This window comes from Mustela nigripes, chromosome 14 (assembly GCF_022355385.1).
Source record: "Mustela nigripes isolate SB6536 chromosome 14, MUSNIG.SB6536, whole genome shotgun sequence".
NCBI classification, from domain to species: Eukaryota; Metazoa; Chordata; class Mammalia; order Carnivora; family Mustelidae; genus Mustela; species Mustela nigripes.
In genome coordinates, this window is record NC_081570.1 from 7101684 (window position 1) to 7125360 (window position 23677).

Genomic DNA, 23677 nt, shown 5'->3' on the forward strand with positions numbered 1-23677 from the left:
AGCCCTCAGGCCGTGTCTGTGGGGTAGTCAGTATTTGCTCGGTACAGCCTATGGCAGTGTGTGAAGGCTCTCCGTGGAGGACCCCTTGTCTGAAACCCCCCACTCATTTCCCTCTGAAGGGGAGAACCCCAGAGGAGAAAGTAATTGGAGCTGAGTCTAGTGATACAAGGTCAAAGAATGTTCCTGTGTTGTGATGCTTCCTTTTCGTAGGAATGTGAGTGAAGAACCAGAGGGGGTGACATGAGAAGGAGAGCAGAGCAAGGCCAAGGTTGAAACAAAGGATGTGTAACACCGGCAGGAATCAAGAGAATAAAAGTGGAATCAGGAGTAGTGTTGGGTCACTTAAAAATAAAATCTAAATAAATAAATAAATAGGTAGGGGGCTCCTGGCTGGCTCAGTCAGTAGAGTGTGTAACTCTTGATCTCAGGGTTGTGAGTTTGAGCTCCAAGCTGGGTGTAGAGATTACTTAAAAGTCTTAAAAAGTAAATCAATAGGAGTGTGTTGGGTTTATTTTTTACCTACTTTGAGTCATAAAAAGAATCAGGAGCATGAAGTTTCCTTTTGCCTGCAATGGATGCCTTTCTTTAGCCAGTTTCAGTGAACCTACCTGTAGATCTTTGGCTTCTGCCAAAATTTTACCTATAGGTTTTATAATGATGAAGCTCATGAAGTTATCTGTTCACGCCACCACCAATGGATATTTGTTCAGCACTGCATGAAACTGCTCTGTGTTAAGTTAGGTTTTCCAAGCTGAGGCCTTGTCTCAGATTCCATCTGTCAGTGACGCAGAGCTCTCCTCGTATGCTCCTCATACTGAGGTCTTTGTCTACACCCTGTCTTTGTGCTGAAGTAATTTTATTACCAACTCAGCAGTGCAGCACTCGCTGGATTCACAAAACCTGTGCAGGTTTTAAGGTATGAAATTGAATCTTAGCAGTTCATTAGGGCCACATGTTGCTAAATGCTTTAAAAATAGGGAGTTATGCCGGTTCTCTAAAAATTAAAGTGCAGCACGTGTCCTGAGCCAGTAGGGAGGTAAGTCTCACACTGAGCTCATGGTGTGATGTCGGTCGCCTGGCAAGGACTAAATATAACTACTGGGGTGTACGGTCACTGAACTGGCTGGACAGGGGGCAGGACAAGCTTGCTGGTAGACACGAAAGCCTCAGCTGTGACCAGGGCTTGTAATGTAATATTAGACAGCCTTGGGAGTTTATGTTAGCAGAGCAACATCTATTCAGTTTTTCCATGCATAAGCATTAAGGGATTGTGCAGCCGTGAATATTGTTTTCTGCTGGTGTATTGCCAGAAATAGATGCCTAAAATTTCAGACAAGCTGATTTATATTAAAACTGAGAGCAGTGGCTCTGTGTACCAATAATGGGACCATAGAGCTTTTTCTTATTTTATGGCTTTGTGTGTTCTAAAAGGGTTGGGAGTTAGAACTGAATTTCTGTCCCTAAACTGCTTGTCCTGGTGCCAGCTGCGCAGCTGCTCATTGTGCACCGTCACACAGGGAGGAACGTGGAACTTCGTCTCACTTGGCACATTGCAAAAAACCCTGACCCTAGGAGATGTTTGAGGCCGCACTGAAACCAAGGCCTGTCGGGTTCTCAGGTACAAATGAGGAGATAGGTAGGAAAACGGAGAGCCTTAAAGATCTTTATCTTTTCGATTCTGTCATCCGCACTAGCCAAGTGACTATCTTGGTGAAGAGTTCTCCTAAGCCTTTGTATTTGGAGTCACTTGTTGGAGAACTTGGGTCAGAATCCCACTTAATATGGACATTCACTGGCTTAAAATGTATTTTAATTTATTTTCTCTACTGTTTTAATAATATCAGATTTAAGTCTAGGTATAAAGCAATCAGCTCTGCTTTGATTTTCAAGTAAGTTCCATATGTTTGGCTTCCCTGGTTCTACAGCTAACTTTAACTTGTGAGGAGGAGGTTAGTGGAGGGGGTGAAATCGTGGCCATCAGTCAAGTGGGGGATAGCGCTTTACTTTTCACCCTTGACTTCATTTCTCATCTACAATCAAAACTGATAACTATGCAGCTTCACCCAGATATGTAGTGGTCATTGTACATATGAGAAGTAACTTCTTTCCTGTTTTTGTGATTCACAAGATTGGACTTCCCATATTGGTGCATAATTGCAAATACAATTCGCTTGTAAAATTTTCCACTTTCTTGTGAAATTCCATTTGTAGGTTTTGTTTCTTGGCCTTGGCTGCCTCTGGTGAATTTTGTATGAAAATGAAAAGAGCTTGTCCCTTTAGCTATTCTCTTATGGCATGCCGGGATGTTATGAACCATCCGTCATAATTTGGGATGAAATGTGAAATAGTTAAGCTAGTCTTCTGGGTTGAAAGGGGGCAAAAGATGGTTATTCTGACACCTAAGTCTGAACTGACATTGTGTTCTGGAACTAGAACCATAATTACACTGATTTGTCTTCCTGTTGACCAAATTTGTTTCCCTTTTTGCTGTAACTTCCCAGAACTTGTGCTAATACACCCTTTACATCTCCCCTCTCATTGCTGTTCTCCTTCAGTCTGCTAGGGCCAAGTGTAAGGACTCTCAAGAATGCAAAGTATTTATAAAAATTCCAGCTTAAAAAACTTCAGAGGAGAACTTCTACGGCATTGACCTTGGGCAATACAGGGAGAGCTGGAGAGCGGTTGTGTAGCCCCTGTGCCACTGCCGGAGAATCACGGAAGTCTCTTTTCTAAAACGGGAAATACACAAGAATACTTCCTGTCCTTTCACCTTTGGAATAACCATTGCCATAGGTGGAAAGGAGATTCTTGCCTAAGTGTGTGGTCAGACAGTACTTTGTTGTAATGCATGTATGAACACGATATGCAGTGCCTTCAAATGGGAAGCTTTTTGAAAATTAGAAACAGGCATTCCTGGCATAAGTATAAAAACAGCTATACAAATTAAGTATAGTTAGGAACCTAAACATGTTCTCTATACTTAATATCCATTTTGAGTATATCTTCGAAAAATCAACCTAGTATATAAAGTTGGATCGCTTTGCTTCTCTACCTCTGGTGTAACCCATTTTTCTGGAAAATGGTCCACTTCTGATTAAGGATAGAGGACAAGTCATGTACATAGACGCTCAATCATGTTGATTGGATGTTGAATGTACTTAATAATATGCCAGACCCTCTGTAGACAGCGGTAAGCAAAATCAAACATGAATCCTGCTCTCTCAGGTTTGCAGACTGGTTGTTGAGACAGACAAACAGTCATATAGATGTAAATCATAGCAATGATGGAGTCATGTGTGTTACTGAGATCACTTAGCGCTGGGGGAGCCTGTCATGAAAGTATGTTCAGAGTAAGACCTGATCTGCAGTTGTGAAGTTAAAGGCGTGAGGTGGTCAGTAGAGTTCAGGGAGGGCTCCACGCCGGGGACAGGTATGTGCGGTGACTCTGCCCGGCCGAGGCACCGAGAGCGAGCCAGTGGGCTGGAGTCATGAAGAGCTGAAGGTGGCCTGTGTGGTGCTGACTGGGAAAGGGAAGCCGTCCATTTGGTACCGTGGGCCAAATTCTTCGTCTTTAACCTCTGTCACAGTAACCAATACTTGAGAGTCTTGTTTGGAATCCTTTTTAGAAGACTTTCATTTCTAAATTTTTATACAACATAGCTTTAACCCTCTGTTTCTTAGTATTTCTTTCCCCCCCTTTGGAGCAGACTGAAAGGGAAGTAGACTTCATTTGATCTGATTCAGTGTTTTACTTACAGTTGTTTTTGTTACAGCTTTCATTCACATTTCATTTATGCTCTTTAAGTTTTATTAACATGTCTTTTTCTGTGGTGTACTTTGTCAGTTTTCAGTATTTTTTTCATTACTTTGAGTTGAAATCCCACAAATCCACTCCATCTCCCATTTCTCTTTGTTCTAAGGCAGACTCAGAGCAGGAGAAGAAGCAGACAGGCATATGTGTCACGTTCGGTTATGTTTGATTTCTTGGTGCCAGTGTTTACTCTCTGTCTTGCTTTGTGTTCAGAGATCATATACCCGGTGGGAAGACAAGAGTAACAGTAGGAACTAGATTCCGTATCACAGCCACTAATTGAAATGAACTTGTGATCACATTTTTATTGTTAAAAAAAAAATCAATAGATACAAAATAATGAAGTAAAACGAGCACAAATGTGCTGGGACCCTGCTAGTTTGTTTGAAGTAGATGATTTTAGTTCTCTAACCTTCCTTTCGTGTTGCCATTTCTGAGTTAAGTTTTGGACTCCAGGAACAAAAGCAGTCCTTTAGGGATGAGCTGTCTTTTTCTCCCTGGATATCCGTCTCTGTGTCCAGCCAGAGTCTCCTATAAGCTTTCTCCTCAGAAACTTCTGGCTGCAAACCCTCTTTGCTCATATGTGTCAGTCACCTGCCTGAAAAGAATAGTCATTTCTTAGAGCATTTCCATAATGCTGTGGCTTGAAATCTATTTTAGAGTTATTAACTGTATTACAGGCCCATTTCCTTCCTTTTTTGTCTCCCAATTTCTGGTTTATCTCTTGGGAGAAATAAAACATAACACCTTTATGTTAAAAGGTTAAGCTCTTCAGTAGGTTCCCTTTTCTGCACCTTAGCAGTATCCAGAGGACAGTCCTCTTGAAAGTCTACTTCCAATTGTTACTCTTCTACCTAGGCTAGCCATTTTTTTTTAACTTGTCATTTTTATAGGGAGTAATTTGGTGTAAGTTGGTTTTTGTCAACTGCTTTACCAAGTGTTTGCATTTCTTCCTGTATTCTCTCTGCCAAAAGAGCAACGGGAGGCAGTCTGGTAGTACAGAACAGAAAGGTGACCTTAAGACAGGGCCTAGAAGCCCTGAGAATAATTCTCGGGAATCTGAAAGCCAGCTTTTCTGCCTGCGGGGTGCTCAGATGTTTTCTCCCGGTTTCTGTCTCTAGGGCGTTTGTTTACCTGAGCAACCTGCTGTACCCTGTGCCCCTGATTCACAGGGTAGCCATCGTGAGCGAGAAAGGTGAAGTGCGGGGGTTTCTGCGTGTGGCCGTGCAGGCCATTGCAGGTAGGCGACCTTGCCCTCGCGTGAGAGCTGTGGGTTCCTCGCCCAGAGACAAGGCAGACCAGTTCTGTGTGGGCCACACTTGAGTTGCATGATGGTGTGTCTGTCTTGGAGAAAGCTTTCATTGCTTCCTTTTAGTTATCATTCCCCCGTTATCAAAATAGATTCTGTTAGTCTGGGCCACAGCTATTGTGGAGTAGTGGGATGAAGGGATTCCTTTAACATAAAGAACAACTTTTAGGGGCGCCCGGGTGGCTCAGTGGGTTAAGCCTGGGCCTTCGGCTCAGGTCATGATCTCAGGGTCCTGGGATCGAGCCCCGCGTCGGGCTCTCTGCTCAGCGGGGGGCCTGCTTCCCTTCCTCTCGCTGCCTGCCCCTCTGCCTCCTTGTGATCTCTGTCAAATAAATAAATAAAATCTTTTAAAAAAAGAACAACTTTTATAAAAGTCATTTCTAAAACTGCTTCAGAAGTAACAAAGGATATCCAGGACCTTTCTCCTGCATCATTTTCTCTCACGGTACTTGTACCAGACATTTCAGTCCTTGGACTACTGCTTTGTTGTTTATGGATCAAGATTCTGCTATTTTACACTTCGCCAGGATCCAGCCTACATTCTGGGGAAAGAATTTGGCCATTTCATATAGTTTCCAGATGCCCTGCGATGTGGAGTGGCCTTGCAGCTTTTCCCTGTGGAAATCTTTGGCACGGCCACCAGGGTCGACGCTCTGCCAGTTTGGGCAAGCACAGTCCCATACCTTCAGCTGTTCGTTGGGTGGTATTGCATGTCCTCTTGCCAAGGGAAGAGTCCGTGTTTCTAGGTGTGACATTTGAACAATACCAAGAATAAAACCGATTCCTTATTAAATAGTCTCATTTGAGCTGAGAAGGTTGGTAAATACACCTCTGCATAGAGTTGGAATCAGCCCCTGAGACTTCACTGCTTCCGGCTCTTCCTTTCCTTTTTTTTTTTTTTTTTTTTTAAAGATTTTATTTATTTATTTGACAGACAGAGATCACAAGTAGGCAGAGAGGCAGGCAGAGAGAGAGAGGAGGAAGCAGCCTCCCTGCCAAGCAGAGAGCCCCATGCAGGACTCGATCCTAGGACCCTGGAATCATGACCCGAGCGAGCCGAAGGCAGAGGTTTTAACCCACTGAGCCACCCAGGCGCCCCCCCACCCCCGGCTCTTTCTTTCTTAAGCAAAAGCTTGTTCTTCAGCATCTCTTCTTACGAAAGTCTTTGAGCTAGAAGGCTCCACCACTTTCCTGTTTATTTTATCATCCAACAAGAGCCATTCCTCTGGCCCCATCATAGACTCATTTGATCCTTCTCTTTTTTGTTGTTGTGTTTTCTCCTTAGCGGATGAAGAAGCTCCTGATTATGGTTCTGGGATTCGACAGTCAGGAACAGCTAAAATATCTTTTGATAACGAGTACTTTAATCAGGTGAGAACCCTTCCAGGGAGGGAAAAACTCATAGAAGGAAAAAGCAGAAGACAGGTTTTATAATAACGTCCACAGTTCTTCTGGCCAGAGCTACAGAAGACAGGTAACCACGGGCTTGTTGCATGAACACAGGACATGTCTAACAATTACAGAGACAAAGACACTATGACACTAATTCTATTTTATTACATTTTCTCAGGCAGCTCTTAATCCACATACTTTTCCAGCCATTGTTACTTTTGGGGCAAATGGACATGAGTAAGGAGCTTGGGGGAAATACGCTGTCGTGCTGCTTCATCAGCTACCTCCCTGCTCCTGCCTTCTTTTCAGAATGACTTTTCTTCAGTTGCAATGACTCGTTCTGGTCTGTCCTTGGAGGAACTGAGGATTGTGGAAGGACAGGGTCAGAGTTCTGAGGTCACCACTCCTCCGGAAGAAATCAACCGAATGAATGACTTGGGTACGTAGACAGAGGTTACTGTGATGGGGGACGTTCTCAAAGAGGGCAAGATGCTGACCATCATCAAGGGAGATAGTTGCTTTCGTCGACTAGGAATGGAAAGCGTGCCCTCCTCTCTCCTCTTTGAGAGTCATCTGGGCCATATTTGAACTGTATGTGTGTTCATTTGACCCTTTCTAGATTTGAAGTCGGGCACTTTGCTGGATGGTAAGATGGTCATGGAAGGGTTTTCTGAAGAGATCGGCCACCACCTGAAGCTGGGCAGCGCCTTCACTTTCCGAGTGACTGTGCTGCAGGCCAGCGGGATCCTCCCGGAGTATGCGGATATCTTCTGTCAGTTCAAGTAAGCCCCCCTCTGCCTGCCTGCCACGCTGGGGACCCAGGTGACAGCCTTTGTGCGCCACCCCCGTGCTTCAGTGCTTCAGTCTACATATGCGAAGTGGGGTTTTTTTTTGTTTTGTTTTTGTTTTTTTCCCCTATGTGAGGTGTTAATACTCTCAAGAGGGAAACAACTAGCAGTGTCTGAAATAAAACCGCTTTCCTTACTCCAGGGGGCAGTAAGAACCAGAAACCTAAAATGGGATGAACTCGAGTTCACTGTGAAGAGGGGTTTGACCGTGCATCCTGCTAAGAGGGTTCCACGGTGGCCTGTCCCCCCTCTGCTGGAAATACAGGCTCTGATGTAGATAAGCCTGTTTAATCATCTTTTTCATGCTCTTCATGGAGAAATATCTTATTGATAAACAAATCTGAAGGCCATGAATTATCCAGCCACCAGTTACGCCTGTTCAATACTTGGAGGAAAAAAACCTTGCAAATGACAGTAAAATTCCACATCAACTGAAAAATAACTACTTTGTAGAGATGTGACTGGTTTCATTCCTTAGCCACTTACAAAGTCTACCCTATAACCCTCTGGAGTTTTTCTTCTCATAACTCTCCTTGGAAAACTCTTTTGACAGTGTTAACTTTTAATACCTCCAGACACCAGTATGTTTTTTCATGACTGAGGAAAGGCCACAGTACAAGAGAGTGTGTTCTCCCTCCACTCGGTCCTGACTCCACAGTTGGCCCCTGGCGCCACCAGGAGGCTCCTCAAGAGTTCTGCCATGTGCCTCTCTGCACATCAGGGGTCCTCGTACAGTTGACAAAGCACTGCCTTTATGGAGATTTTAGCCACGAATCAGATGTGATTACTGCATAGTAAGCCACTGATATCATTTGCTAGAACTCACAGTTGTTGTCGACATATTACCTATCGAGTGTTGATTGTGCCCCGTCAGTGTGTTTTCACTAGTAGCCCGAAATTAGCATGGGGGTGGACTTAGCTAGATGACCCTGTTGCGTTGAGCTTTCATTATTACACTAGTTGGGCAACTGAAATTTTTTTTTTTTAGATTTTATTAATTTGAGAAGGAGGGAATGAACCGGGGAAAGGGGAGAAGCAGACCCCTCTGAGCCCCCAACCTGGGACTCAAGATCATGACCCGAGCCAAACAAAGGCAGACGCTTACCCGACTGAGCCACCCACGCACCCCACGTGTTTTATGGAAAAGACCTACTTGGTTAACTGGCATCGGAAATGCCAGTAATGTCATGTTGATCTTTTTGTCCTAAAATCTCCAGCACGAGAGTAGCCTCTCCACCTGGTGTCAGTTCTGGACGGGAGGGAGTGTTGACTCCTGTTGAAAGAAGGCTCAGATTCTTCTTGAGCTTTTACAGACTCTCATCTGACCTGTATAGAGAAGACACGGCTGTCGAGCAGTATGAATGATTTTAGGCATCACCAGTGTGGAACCCCAGGATATTTGTCCCTGCTCTAAGCGGAGCACTGGAAGAGTATAGATCCCAAATCAAGTAATGCCCCTGGCACATACAGCTTATGATCTGGAGAGGGAAACATTGGAAGGGAAAAAAAAAAGAAGTACAAGGAGCGGGGTACCTGGGTGTCTTGGTCAGAGTAGATCTTTGTATTCAGTATTCTTTAATTCTACTTCTGTTTATTTCAGACTAATAGGGAGGGAGAGAGAAGTAAAACCCCACTATCTGTGAGCATAAATAAACATAGTCTATTGCTTCACAAATATTTCAGGGGTACCTTCTATATCTGGAGCACTAAGGAGATACTCACTGTCTTTCGGGGACACAGGCATGTAAACGTATTATTGCAAAGAGTGAAACCCTTGCTACTGGAGGAAAATAGGTCCGTAGTACTGTGGGAAGACACAGCTATTTGGGTGAGTCAGGGAAGACTTCGTGGAAGAGGTGACACTTAAATTTAATCTTTGCAGGTCATCAGAGACTGTCCTAGGCAAGAACACTAAACACAGGCTTTAGTATTACTTTATGGAAGCTTGAAACTGCCAGATCTTTTCTGCACAGAATGATTTCAATAATTTCTATTCTCAGTAAAAATAATGTTCCTACAAAGAAACAGGAAGTCACTGAATTCACTCTTGATGCTTTCGGAGATATTCTTGCATGTGTGTCCACAGAGCTAAGTGGTCAGGGTCAGTTAATCTTTCAGTCATTTTTTAAATAAAATCTAAAATGCTGTCTGAGTGATAATGGAAAATATATATCACAAGGAACTATGAATTACTTGGTTCAGTTAAAGACTCTGCTTTTAAGTAGGCTGCTTTTTTCCAGAGGATCCAAGTCAGGTTCTTTTTTTTTTTTCTTTTTTAAGAGGGAGGTGGTTGGAGGGGGCAGAGGGAGAGAAAGAGAGAATCTTAAGCTGGTTCCCCCTCCCAGGTCAGGGCTCTATCTCACAACCCCGAGATCATGACGTGAGCTGAAATCAAGAGTCGGATGTTTTAACCAGCTGAGCCACCCAAGCACCCCTCCAACTCAGGTTCTTAAAACAGATCTTGATGAAACTGTGTAATTTGAAGTTCATGTGTCCTGTTTTTTTTTATTAAGCTTTTTGCATCGTCATGATGAAGCATTCTCCACTGAACCCCTCAAAAACAACGGCAGAGGAAGTCCTCTGGGCTTCTATCACGTGCAGAATGTAAGTGACATGGACGTTTTTGCCAGAAGAATTGCAGGTCTAGGGGCTGTCTGAGATGCCGGTGTTAGGCAGTCGACCTGTGTGGGCGGCCTTTGTCTTTCGCAGCCCTGGAAGGAGGATTATCCAAGCTGCGTGGTGGTGAGAATAGACAATAGAGGGAGTGGCCAGAGCGATGAGGTAATCTTCAGGGGTCGGAGTGGCCAGCCTTCTCGAGTTACAGTGGGCCCCAGGAGTGTGTGGGGGTTGGGCTGCCCATAAAAATGTTCCATCAGTGGGAATGTAGTGAGTTGTTTTTAGTGTTTCCTTCCTAGAAAAATAAGTAGATTTAATATGAGTTTTGTTTAAGTTAACGTATTGTCCTTTAAACTATAAGACACTTAGATTGCTCAGATGTAGGAAAAATTAACTTATCTTTTGTAGATAAATTAAGATTTGGTCTCTTTTCCTTGCAGCTGATCATATGATGAATCCATTAGTACCCTTAGAGCTGTCGTTTGTAGAGTAAGACCACAGGCATTCCATCTCTTCTAGAAGGGTCGCCCACACCCGACTCAAAGTCTGCAGCCTCATCACAATAGCTGACGTTCCCTGAGCTCTTATTACATCTCAGTTATTGTTCCAAAGGCCTTTTTTTGCGTCCTCATTTATGTAATCTTTACCTTTATACTGTAGACCCTCATAAGCCCCATATGGCTGCTGAGATGACAGGCACAGAACAGTTAAGGTCACACACGAGCTAGGAAGAGACCGAGCTAGGAAGAGGTGGAGACGGGGTTGGAGCTGAGCAGTGTGGCCGTGTGTTCAGGGTCTTCACTATGACATGACACGCTCTCCTTCTCTTGCTAATGGTAGGAGCAGGAAGGACAACATTGAAAATGGAACAGCAAACACAAAACACTGTTTTCTTTTTTAGGTTTAATTGAGTGAATATAAGCATGTGCATATCTGATAAATATTCACTGGGCTAGTGCGCACAAGGACTGGGGAGTAAGAATGACTCATAGAGGATTATGCCCCAAAGAGCTTAGGGGAAATCAAATGAATATTTAAACAGCAGTAGCACGCGATCACAGAAAAGTATTCCTTAAATGCAAAGGGAGTAGAAAGAAGGCAGGGTCATTTCCGTTAGTGGGAAGATACTTTAAAGTTCTGTTGGGAGGAGAAATGAGGTGGGGAACTTCCGGAAGGACTCAGTGTCATAAGAAAAGGTGGGTCAGACTCGGTATTGTACCTGGTGCCTGGTCAACAGGGGCAGGCCTTCCAGGCAGAGCCGTAGCCTGGGTAAGTCCTCAGGCATCCCAGGGAGTGAAGCTCAGGCAGGAGGAACAGCAGGTGAGTTTAAGCCGAAACAGCACGTGTGTGAAGGGCAGCAGGGGTGTCAGATGACAGAGGGTCTTGAAGGCCTGGAGCTCGGTAATGAGAACCAGGGAGGAGGCCCTGTCTTGGTACGGGAGGCCTGCGGAGTCGAATACCCAGCACATCCTGGCTACTCTGAAGTGCTCACTTTCTGTGTGTGTGTGTGTGTGTGTGTGTTACAGCAGATCTTTCCCTAATCTAGCTTGGCTTTATTCCTTACTAGATTGCGGTGGAGGTCACCGAATCGTTTGTGGAATATATCAAAACCAAGCCGATAGTATTTGAAGTCTTCGGGCACTATCAGCAGCACCCGCTTCATCTGCAAGGACAGGAACTGAGCAGGTTTGAAGCAGATAAGCAAGGATTCTTGTTGATCTTACTGTTGTTACGCTGCTTGCTGGGAAGGAAGAAATCTTTGAAGGGATTAAGATAATTGAAGAACAATTTTCTGTGTTAACCGATGTTTCCTCTGTAGAAACATCAGCACCTTTTTTCTAAGCCACCGAATCACTAATGATAGGTGAAGCACACTGACGTTCGCCGGCTGTCCTGGAGGACCGTCTCTGTGCTGGGAAGAGACTTTGAACAGGATAGAAAGCGAGGTGGCGTAACGCGAGTATTGTGTGTAATGATTCCTCACTACCCAGAGCGTTAGGAAGCATGAGCTGTAGTGCAGACATCACAGGTGGTGAGAGCAACGGTGGGGCCTTTTGGGTGATCGCAGAGTGTCAGTGTTAACAGGGAAGTTCTCATATTTCACTAATTAGCTGGGACCCACAAGGGGACTTTTATTAAAATATCTGGTTCTCAGTTTCACGGTGGGGATTATGTCTGGTGCCTGATACTCTGCTTCGTCGGAAAGTGCAAATGATCTGTTTCTGGAGGGGATTCGAACATGCCGTTACTGTCCACATGAGACCCTTCCTCAGCCTTGAACTTCGTTTCCTTCCTTCGCAGCCCACCCCAGCCGTCTCGCCGCTTCTTCCCTCCACCCATGCCACTCTCCAAGCCAGGTGAGCCCTTCTCTGGGTGACACGGCTCTTACTCGGGTCGCTTTTCAGACAGAAATAAGTTTTACATGCCCGCTGCTCTCCTGTGTATCTTTACATGTTCCTGTGTCCAGCAGGAACTGGAATTCTAGGTTCCTGATTTAAATAAGTAAGAAACGGTTGGGCTCCTTCCCTGCCCACTTTCTGGTGGTCTCACTGCGGACTTTGATAAGCTCCCTGTTCCTAAATCTCTCTGCTTTATATGTAACTCCTCCGGACTGTTGGGTGACTGGGCGCTTCTTTGCATCTCAAATGTATTCTGCATGTTCACTCATCTTGTTTTGCTTTTTCTTTATTTTCATCCTTTTTTCCTCATTGCCCCCTTGCCACCGCCCCACACCCTGTACTTGTTCTCCACCTCTGTACTGCTGCTCTCCATCCTGCCTTCAGACCATGAGAGAAAGATTGAACTCATTCGGTTTCTCATAGCTGACTATGTGAACGTGCATGTGTTGGACGCGTTTTCTGAGCACGCCAACGCGCTGGCTTCCTCCGCTGTGGCCGCCTTCCAGGCTGGGGCGGACCCAGGGCCGTCTTTTCTCTCTCTGCCAGTTCCAGGCTGCCAGAGTGAGAGGGCACCCAAACGACATGGTTAGTAGCTGACCTAAGCTCTGCCGTAGATGTAGAACCACACTCGGGGGCTTATCCTAAAGCCTGGCTCTCTGTGTAGGAAACACACATCGCTGTTTGCTGGCTGAACCGGGCCTAGGGTCTAGCGCGTTGCCAAGAATACGCTTCCCTTGGAGAGATGTGAGGACGCACCTTCTCTGACCGGCCGCTTCCCCTCACCTGCAGGGGTGGGGCGGAGTCCCCTTGTGTTTGTTCACTTGGGTTCTTTGCAATGTTTCTTCAGTTTTAAAGATTTTTCCTAGTAGATCGTTTTTTTGTTTTTGTTTTTTTAATGCTTCTGATTTTGCTTTTTGGCCCTCGGATGACTGCCAGAGTCAGTGACACTGATTTTTTCTTGGCTAGCAGCACCAGCTCAGGTGGAATTCAGCCAGAGTGAATCATGCACATAGGCTAACATTTGACTAGGGCTGTATGAGTCCTCAGGCCCCTTTAGATACCCTGTGTCAGTGGGTCCTCACGATACCTCTTCAAGACTGCGGGCTAATACCCTAATCTGCTTCATGTAGATGAGGAGACTTACTCCCAGAGATTCAGCCGAAGTCGCCTAGTAGTTAGTGGCTGAATAGTAGTCGGTCCCAAGTCACTGGACTCTCCTGCCGGTGCTCCCAGGTTCTGAGCAGAGAACGTGCACACTGGAATCACCTGGAGGGATTTCGGTCCTCTCAGAGGACTGAGTCCTGCCCATAAACAGCGTGTCATGTAATTGCCCGGGCTTTGCTTTAAGAGGCCACGTGCAGGCAGGTTTGGGAAACTCCTGGGCTGGAGCATGGGTCTTCCCTCCTGCGCTGCAGCTTTGAGGAGACCCTCTGAGGTGTGAGGCTCTGCCCGCACCGCGTGATCCATACCACTTCCTGCTCTGCCTGCCACAGAAGAGAAGAGTCTGAGGAAGGTTTTTGAATGGTGTCGTGAGCACTTTGACTCTGCACAAAACCTGTGTTCTTGTGAACAGATACTGTTGGCTGAGAGGGAGAGAGATACCAACTCTCCATTTTCCCAGTTCTCTCAGTTCAGAGGCACTGATGTCATTGATGGTGATGTGTATCTGGGTCTACCGATTAAATCTCATTTAATCTACATTTAAATCTCACCCTGACTCTTGTTACCTTTCCCGAGTGTGTCCTTAAAGAACTTATGCTTTTACTAAGTAGACTTGGACCGTATTTTGACATTTTTCTAAAAACTTTTACAAGTTCCAGCCACCAAGTTAAACACCATGAGCAAAACCAGCCTTGGCCAGAGCATGAGCAAGTATGATCTTCTGGTTTGGTTTGAGATCAGTGAACTGGAGCCTACAGGAGAGTAAGTCCAACTTTATAAACTTTTAAACAAAGCCTAGGTTTTTCAAAGTTAGAAAATGTAATTTGGAGTCTCTTCATATTCAGGTTAAAGACTCATTGTCATTTTTGAATTGAATTTTTGGTGGCGTTGGTATTATTTTTTGAATTAGATGTTGGTCAAAGAAGTGACTATCCAGAGTAATAATTTGCCTTCTTATTAGCAACAGCAAGAACATGGAGACTGGCACTTTGTACAAGGATAGAAAACTTACAGATGGATTCTGTTAGCAGCAAAGCAAAGGGAGTCAGAAACATGTTGCACAGAATATAGTCAGGACTTTAACCTTAATAATCTCAGTGAGAGGACTGGGGGCAGAACGTTTCTTTAGACCAGGGTTTCTCAGTGCTCGCTTCGGCAGCACATATACTAGACCAGGGTTTCTCAACCTTGGCACTGTTTGGGGCTGGGTAACCCTTTGTCCTGGGCTGTCTTGTGCATTGTGGGATCTTGAACCACATCCCTGGCCTCTACCCATGAGATGCTGGTACCACCGCCCCTCCAGTGTGACAGCCACAAGTGTCTTCAGACATTCCACATCACCTCCAGCTGAGGACTGCTGACCTAGATCACAAAAATCAACATCAGCTTCCTTCCTCTGTGTGAGCTGTGTTAGAGTGAGCGCTGAATGTGATAATATGTTACTCATAGTTGTCTCTAAAATGCTCTTGGAAAAACACATAAAATAGATCCCCATTCCGCAACAGAGGGAAGGGGCTGTATCAGTTCATGTAAAGGGTGGGAATAAATGTTGTCTTGAGGATAATGCTTAGTACCGCCACCATGATCATCTCCGTGGAACATTTTTTGAGTTCCTGCTTGTGAGAGAGTATGGCTGTATCAGTACTGTATTTAACTATAAGTAGTGACGTTGCTTTAAGAAATTGTGCTTTCCATAGACAGATCTATAATGTGATTATAACTTGCATTATGAGGGAAACATACTTGCGGTAAGAGGGTCTACTGAGTTCATCACTTTCTGATTCTTAAAAACTGCCTGAAATCCGAAACAATCCCTTTCTTCCCTGCTGACACTCCCTGTTGCTGTTGTACGTTTATTTATGGACTGTCCGTTGGGCAAGCGGGGGGTTGTGGAGCCGAAGGACGTTACTGTGCTGGGAGCTCTTCAGTCTCCCAGCACAGTGAGGGTGCTGTGGCGTGGATAAGTGACAGGGTTCATTAAATGCAAACGACTGTGTGATGAAGTGCCCAGATGGTGAGGAAGACAGGGGAGACAGCGACCACAGGGGCTGTAGCGACAGGGAGGGACTTGCGGGTGAGGTGACCCTCAGCACCGGCATCCCGTCTAACTGCTTTCTTGCACGTTTCTGTTTTACAGGTACATCCCAGCTGTGGTCGACCACACAGCGGGCTTGCCCTGCCAGGGGACGTTTCTGCTTCATCAGGTACTAACAAGGGAGCCAGAGAGGCCCTGAGGGAGGGACCCAGAGCTCTTTCTGTTTCTCTGCTTGTCCTCTCCATTCCAGTGGATATGGGGATTGGAGAAACCTGGTCCTCTTGCTGCTTCTTTTTTTTCTCTTTCCTTTTTTTTGTTGGTTTTTTAATGTTTCTTCCTCAGACCTTGGCTTATATTACACCCTTGCTTAAATACATAAATATATTTTAGAAGACCTATTTTGAAAAATATTTTGTTTTATTCAGTTACTGTGATTTGTGCAGCTCCCATGTCATTTTTTTTATTTTCTTGTATACAGTTTTCATATCTGGAAACTGTGCTTTCACAATTAAAAGTTTTGTTTTGCTTTATTTTCAAAGATTTTATTTATTTATTTGACAGAGACATAGCAAGAGAGGAAACACAAGCAGGGGGAATGGGAGAGGGAGAAGCAGGCTTCCTGCTGAGCAAAGAGCCCGATGCAGGGCTCGATCCCAGAAATCATGACCCAGGCCAAAAGCAGACGTTTCACAGCTTGAGCCACTCAGGTGCCTCTTCCAGTTAAGAATTCTTAATGGAGGGGCCCCTGGGTGGCTCAGTTAGTTAAGCCTCTGCCTTCAGCTTGGGTGGGGTCGAGCCGCACACCAGTCTCCCTTCTCCCTCTCCCGTTCCTTCTGCTTGTGTGCACTCTCTCTCTCTGTCAAATAAATAAATAAAATCTTTTAAAAAAAAACTTTTAAAAAAGTTTTTAATGGGGATAGAAGATGGACGTTGCAGTGGACTAAAAATCTGGCCATGAAATATAGATCCTTCTGTGGTAAATCAAAAGTAGATTCGGTCAGTGCTCAACAGTTCTTGACTGGGACACCTGGCTGGCTCAGTCTGTGGGGCTTGTGATTCTGGATCTCAGGATTGTGAACCCAAACCCCACGTTTTGCATAGAGATTACTTAAAAATAAAAATCTTAAAAAAAAAAAAAAAGCTTATGACCCAGGTGGGCATAGGAGCGGAGGGTCTCATATTCTGGGTCATATGATCTGGTCATCTGTTCTTAAAGCCATGTCAGAACCTGGTTTTTCCTCCACCCCTGACCTATATCCCTTTGTTTAGAGTAACAGTGGGGACAGCATTCCTCCCCTCTCTCCAGACCTTCCCCCCTGCCCACCCCTAGACTGTACAGTTCGGAAAAGAACACAGGAGGAAATCATTGATTGTCCCAGCTAAATTGCAACCTGACTCTGTTACCTAGGGCATCCAGCGAAGGATCACAGTGACCATCATCCACGAGAAGGGGAGCGAACTCCATTGGAAGGATGTTCGTGAGCTGGTGGTAGGTGAGTACGTTCCATCGGCTGAGGTTGGAGCCAGGCTTTTTCGAGGAACACGGGGAATGTGGGGTAAGGGTACTGGAGAACACAGAGTGTGGAGGACACGTGGCCTTGAGTTTGAAGCTACTCTTGTTTCTCAGACCCTATGGTTAGGGATAAGGCATTCAACCAACCATTGTTTTACTCAGCTATTGTGGGAATGGCTTTGGGTTAGAGGCTCACAGAGGGCAGAAGTTTCTGCTTGTTGGGAGTTTAGTTGGGGAGACAGCATATGTATGTTTAAAACAGTTGGGGGAGCCCGGCTGGCTCAGTTGGTGGAGTGTGCAACCCTTCATCTCAGCATCGTGAGTTCAGGCCCCACCCCAAGTGTAGAGAGTACCTAAATAAATATGTATACTTTCAAAAAATAATGAATAAATAAAGCACTTTGATGGGTAAGTCCCAGAATGAGGGCAGGTGAGAAAGATCTGTGCTGAGAATTAACAATAAAGAGGATCCAGGTGGGTCTGAGTAGATGCAGGAGAAATGAGAGCGTTTTCATCTGTTTTGTTTTCCACACACACAAAGCATCTTGAGTAAGAGAGTCAGGAACGGCCCCAGCATGCAGATGGCTAGAAACCCATGGCCAGGGTTGCATGATGAAAAGAAAAAATTGACTAAATCTTATAAGCTTTAGAGTCCCAAGGCAGGGTTCTGAATCTAATAAAGATTCAGCCCTGAACCCCTTTGGCAGTGCGAAGCCTCAGAATTGTGTTTTTAAATGTAAAAAATAAAGTACAGCTGACCTTTGAACCACATGAGGGTTAGAAACACAGTCGAATATTCACTCGTAACTTTTGACTCCCGGAACGTAACTGCTAACAGCCCACTGTTGACCAGAACCTTCCCAATAACTTAGTCAATTGACACATACTTTGTATGTTACATGTATTATATACTGTATTTTTTTTTTAAGATTTTATTTATTTGGCAGGGAGAAAGGGAACATAAACAGTGGGAGAGGGAGAAGCAGGCTCCCCGCCAAGCAGGGAGCCTAACGCGGGGCTCGACCCCAGGACCCTGGGATCATGACCTAAGCCTAAGGCAAATGCTTAACCACTGAGCTACCCAGGCGCCCTATATACTATATTCTTTACGTAAGCTAGATAAAGGAAAATGTTACTAGGAAAAGTATAAGGGGGCGCCTGGATGGGTGGCTCAGTCCGTTAAACGTCTGACTCTTGATTTGGGCTCAGGTCGTGATCTCAGGGTCGTGAGATGGAGCCCCATGTCGGGTTCTGCACTGGGATTGGAGCCTGCTTAAGATTCTCTCTCCCTCTCCCTCTGCTCCCCTCACCTTGTGCGTGTGAGCTCTCTCTAAAAAAAAGGGAAGAAAGAGAAAGTATATTCACAATGCTGACTGTACTTAAGGAAATAAATCTGTGTATATAAGTGGACCCTTGTAGTTCACACCCATGTTCAAGGGTCAGCTGTACATAGGATTACAAAGGGAACTAATGGGACTGAAATTCTCAAATACTAAACAGATTTATAACATAAACTGTCCTTTATATTAATGCATTAAGTGCATTAAAGAAGCAGTGGTCTGATTTTTATCATTCAGAGTGTGATGAATGTCAGGATATTTTATCTTAGTATTATAGGGAAACTTCTATGATTTCTGCTGTGGACAGAGTCACAGGTCCTGCTGATTTTCCTGTGGATTGTCCCCTCCTTTCAGAATTGAAGGAAATGCCAAATTTCAGTCAGAGGTTTGTGAAAATAAAGTTGTACTTCTTTTTCCCATTGAAGCACAAGGACCTCCTGAATTCTATACATAGATCTGTGGACCAGATCAAGAACCTCTAGAAGGGAGATTATATTCTCTTCGTCTAGGGCAGTGGTTTTCAAGCCGTTTTTTGTTTGTTTGTTTGTTTGTTTGTTTTTAATGAGAACTTAATTTACTCTGTAACAGGTACTTTTCTGAATGCTTTAAAAATACTAATTTATTTAGTATAATGTAACAAACATATAACATAGTTGTAACAATCTTGTGAGGACAGAATTGTTAATCCCGCCTCAAAGATGAGGCTCAGAGAGGTTGAACAGTATGCCTAAGCCTCACAGCCAGAAAGTACTGAAGCTGAGATTTGACCCCGGGCAGTCCAGCCCCACAGATGATGCTCTTGACCTCTAGGCCCTGCACCCCTGGGGTTCCCCCAGTCTTCTTTTGAAGACGGTTGTAGGATTTTGAACAAGAAAGTGATGTAGCGAAGGCAGTGGTTGACGAAGTTGAAAGTGGGCATCGGGTGGATTGGCGAGGGGGAGAGGGGAGCCACCCGGAGCCCAGGGAAGTGGCCACCGCAGCCTTCCAGATGGGACGGGGATGACCTTCGCGAGCATGGGGTGGTGGAAATAAAAGTTGAGGTGAATCTGAGAAACTTTTCGAATAGAGGATCAGCCAAGTTTCCCAGGGGACTAAATGCGGGAAGTCAGCGGAGTGCGACACGGGAAATTGTGGGGGCGCACTCGGCCGAGCCGCGTCACTTCCAGCACCTGAAGGTCCCTGGATTTCAAAGTCTCTCTTTGGCTACATGAATTTCTGTTGTGTTTGCAAGTGTACCCCTGACCTAGTTTCTTTATTCTTCCTCGTAGGCCGGATCAGGAATAAGGCTGAGGTGGATGAGGCTGCGGTGGACGCGATCCTCTCTCTAAATATTATCTCTGCCAAGTACCTGAAGTCCTCCCACAACTCCAGCAGGTACAGCCTCTGCGCAGCCCGAGGGGGCCCCCCAGTAGGGGTTGATGGCTCCCCCATTGGGATTCCTTGTTCACCCGGGACTCCTGTTCAGATGCAGAAACAAATTCCTTTCTCACGTCAGACATCCCTTTCCTCCCTGCCAGGCTGCTCTCCAAAAGCAAACAGAGGTCAGGGCGTGTGGATCAGTTACCAGATCGAATGAATGTTCTGTCCTGTGTGGTGGAGTTTGCGTAGATGTAACACAGTCTGAGACACAAGAGTGGCAAAAGAAAGAGCAGCCGCTACCCTGGGGTTTAAAAGTACAGATGAATTGTTGCCGAGACTGCTTTCCTGTGAAGGGGTTGCTGTGGAGGAAGGTCTGTTGGTCCTAAGTGTCATGGAAACGTCCTCCTGGCATAGCGGACCCTCTCATGTCTAGCCTTGGCTGCTGCCCACAGAGGGTCCAGGAATCTGTGTTTGCTTTTCATTTTCATTTACTCAGAAAGGTGACAAACTAATGTATATAAACTCTTCTGAACACGGTTGTCTGCTATAAATAATGAATTTTATTTTAAATTTTAAATTAGTTTCTCTTAAAATTCCATTTTATAATCAAATGAGGACAGAGTGCATAAAGTACACAGCCAATCTCCAATCTGCTTTCCCATATCAGACTGGAGATAAATCTACTGGGCCCTCTCCCTCCCTGGGAAAGGAGTGATGTCACTGTGCACAGACCCCACTCCTTTATGTGGCAAGGGCTGGGAAGCAGGGCTGGCCTTTGTATTTCAGGAAGACTTCTTTTTTTTTTTTTTTTTTTTTTTTTTAAGATTTTTTTTTTTTGACAGACAGAGATCACAAGTAGGCAGAGAGGCAAGCAGAGAGAGAGGAGGAAGCAGACTCCCTGCTGAGCAGAGAGCCCGATGCGGGACTCGATCCCAGGACCCTGAGATCATGACCTGAGCTGAAGGCAGAGGCTTAACCCACTGAGCCACCCAGGCGCCCCTCAGGAAGACTTCTTATACCTCTCTCTGTTCTGGAAAAATGTCCTCACATCTGTGTTTGAAAAAGGAGACAAAAAGCAGAAACAGGCTTAAAAGTTTGGGCCGGGATTAATTGATTTTCATTGTTTCCTTGTGGTGGTTTTACATAGAAAAGAAGAAAAAAAAGCAAATGTCTGTTTTTTGCCTGTAGGAGGAGCTGAAGGCACTGAGAGAGAGAGAGAGAGAGAAGGAATATGAGGGTGCACCTGAGTGGGAGGGGTGCAGAGATAAGGAAGCATGCTCTGGCCAGCCCTGGGCAGAGTCGTGAGCGATCCGTTTCTCTGAAGTCAGCAGTAACCGCACATGGTATTCTCTCCAGCTGGACGTTGATAGCAGATATTCAGCTGATATGCACCATGTTTTCTTTGCAACTATAAGAAATAGATCTGAAATTTCCCTAGAATACTGAGCAAAATGCACAGAACAATGATGTTTGATTGAAATGCTGGTTGCCGGGCGCCTGGGTGGCTCAGTGGGTTAGGCCGCTGCCTTCGGCTCAGGTCATGATCTCAGGGTCCTGGGATCGAGTCCCGCATCGGGCTCTCTGCTCAGCAGGGAGCTTGCTTCCTCCTCTCTCTCTCTCTCTGCCTGCCTCTCTGCCTACTTGTGATCTCTCTCTGTCAAATAAATAAATAAATCTTTAAAAAAAAAAAAAAGAAAAAAAAAAGAAATGCTGGTTGCCTGCATTAGAGGAAACTTCAAAAGTTCTTTGATTCATACCCAGCCACAGGTCAGATGCTGTAGATTAATTTGGCTTTCGTTAGAAGCAGCTTCTTTCACAGAAGTTTAGAGTTAATCGAAGAACTCGGCCAAAGTCAAGTATTTTTAATAAAAAGATACACACTTAAAACATTTTAAATTTAAGCTATATAAACATACATTAATTTGTCAATGTCTTACTGCAGGGCCAAGGCCTTTTCTTAAATTGTAGGCTCATTTACTGAACTTCTGATTGTCTTTCTTGCAAAACCAAGCCCATAATTCATCATTTGATTTTTAATTTTGTGGAACAAGAACTAGAAACCTAGAGGCACCTGGGTGGCTTAGTGGGTTAAAGCCTCTGTCTTCTGCTCAGGTCATGATCCCAGGGTCCTAGGATCAAGCCCCACATCAGCTCTGTGCTCAGCGGGGAGCCTGCTTCCTCCTCTGTCTCTGCCTGCCTCTCTGCCTACTTGTGATCTCTGTCTGTGAAATAAATAAATGAAATCTTTAAAAAAAAAAAAAAAAACTAGAAACCTATGAAGAATCTAAATGCAAAATCCTTTAAACTTTTTAACACTGATCATTAAAATTTTATTCCCCCCCCCTTTTTTTACATTGATCACATCCAAACTTAACAGTTGTTTTTTAACTCAGAATTATCAAGTCTTTTACAAACATTCAACCTTGGGGTGCACTTGGGTGGCTCAGTGGGTTAAGCCTCTGCTTTCGGCTCAGGTCATGATCTCAGGGTCCCTGGGATCAAGCACCACATTGGGCTCCCTGCTCAGCTGGGGAGCCTGCTTCCCCCTCACCCTTCCTGCCTCTCTGCCTACTTGTGATCTCTGTCTGTCAAATAAATAAAATCTTTTAAAAAACAAACATTCAACTTGGGAAGTGCCTAGGTAGCTCAATGCGTTGGGCATCTGACTCTTGATTTTGTATCAGGTCACAAACTCAGGGTCATGAGCTCAATCCCTGCATCTGACTCTGTGCTGACCATGGAGCCTGCTTGGGATTCTCTCTCTGGCCCTCACCCTGCTCGCTTGCACTGTCTCACACACTCTCTCAAAAAATAAAATAAAATTATTTTATTTTATTTTATTTATAAAATAAATTTATTTTATTTTATTTTATTTATAAAATAAATTTATTTTAGTTTATTTATTTAAACTTATTTTATTTTTAAGTGGCTGCCTTCAGCTTAGGTCATGATCCCAGGGTTCTGGGATCGAGTCCCGTCTCAGACTCTCTGCTCACCGGGGAGCCTGCTTCTCCCTCTCCTTCTGGCTGCTGCTCCCTCTGCTTGTGGTCTTTCTCTGTCTGCCAAATAAATACATAAAATCTTTTTTTGTTGTTGTTGTTAGTTTCTGTTTATTTATTTATTTGACAAAGAGATAGGGATCATGACCTGAGCTGAAGGCAGCCACTTAACCAACTGAGCCACCTAGGTGCCACCCTAATAAATAAAATCTTCCAAAAAAAAAAAAAAAAGTTATTTTTGCACTAAACAAAAATTCCTTTTGCCCTCATGTTTCATGGATTTGCCTAATATTTGATTAAATTAGATGATTATATTAACTATATAAACAGGTTCAGAACCAAATACTATTAATACTTGGTAAGCACAACACCCAGGTCTTGGAAGCAAAGCTCTGGCATGGGAGATCGCACCGGTCTAGGATGCTCAGTGCTAACGGACATCTGTCTTTATATTTTAAGAAGACGGAGAGCATAAGTGAATTTGGGAATTCACTTCCAGCTAAGTGGAATTTGGTTAAGAGAGCTTTTGTTTTATGTGCCTAAGGTTTACTGTTTAAAGTTGAACTTAAAGAACTCCAGTTTGGGTGTGTGGAGCACACTTGCCTGTGAGCGCTCTCCCGGGGCCCAGCTAGCGCTGTGCGGGCCACAGGGGCCACTGCTGCTTTCCTTCCCAGTCCTGCTTCTGGGTCACCTAACTGATGTGGTTTCCCTTGACGCCACAGCAGCTTCCAGTCTCCAGTCCTGCGTCACCTGGAGAGAGGGTGTTAATGGAGGTGGCGTCCACCATCCTTTCTGTGCCCAGCATTTTCCTTAACTAAATGTCTCAGGAGAGGGACCCGCATCATTGTAAGCTGTCTGTCAGATTGTGCCCATGGAGTTCTCTGTTCATTGTCCC

General features: G+C 44.8%; 1 protein-coding gene across 10 annotated transcripts in view; it reads left to right on the forward strand.

The window, feature by feature from the left end:
* The window catches only part of KIF1B (kinesin family member 1B), a 146165-nt gene that overhangs the window by 105885 nt on the left and 16603 nt on the right, over positions 1–23677 (forward strand). For all 10 annotated transcript variants that reach the window (XM_059375327.1, XM_059375333.1, XM_059375335.1 and 7 more), the window contains 11 exons: positions 4933–5051; positions 6406–6491; positions 6822–6951; positions 7132–7294; positions 9874–9964; positions 11544–11662; positions 12278–12333; positions 14190–14298; positions 15674–15740; positions 16980–17064; positions 19693–19798. In XM_059375327.1, the coding sequence (XP_059231310.1) occupies positions 4933–5051; positions 6406–6491; positions 6822–6951; positions 7132–7294; positions 9874–9964; positions 11544–11662; positions 12278–12333; positions 14190–14298; positions 15674–15740; positions 16980–17064; positions 19693–19798 (1131 nt within the window). The remainder of the gene's footprint in view (positions 1–4932; positions 5052–6405; positions 6492–6821; positions 6952–7131; positions 7295–9873; positions 9965–11543; positions 11663–12277; positions 12334–14189; positions 14299–15673; positions 15741–16979; positions 17065–19692; positions 19799–23677) is intronic.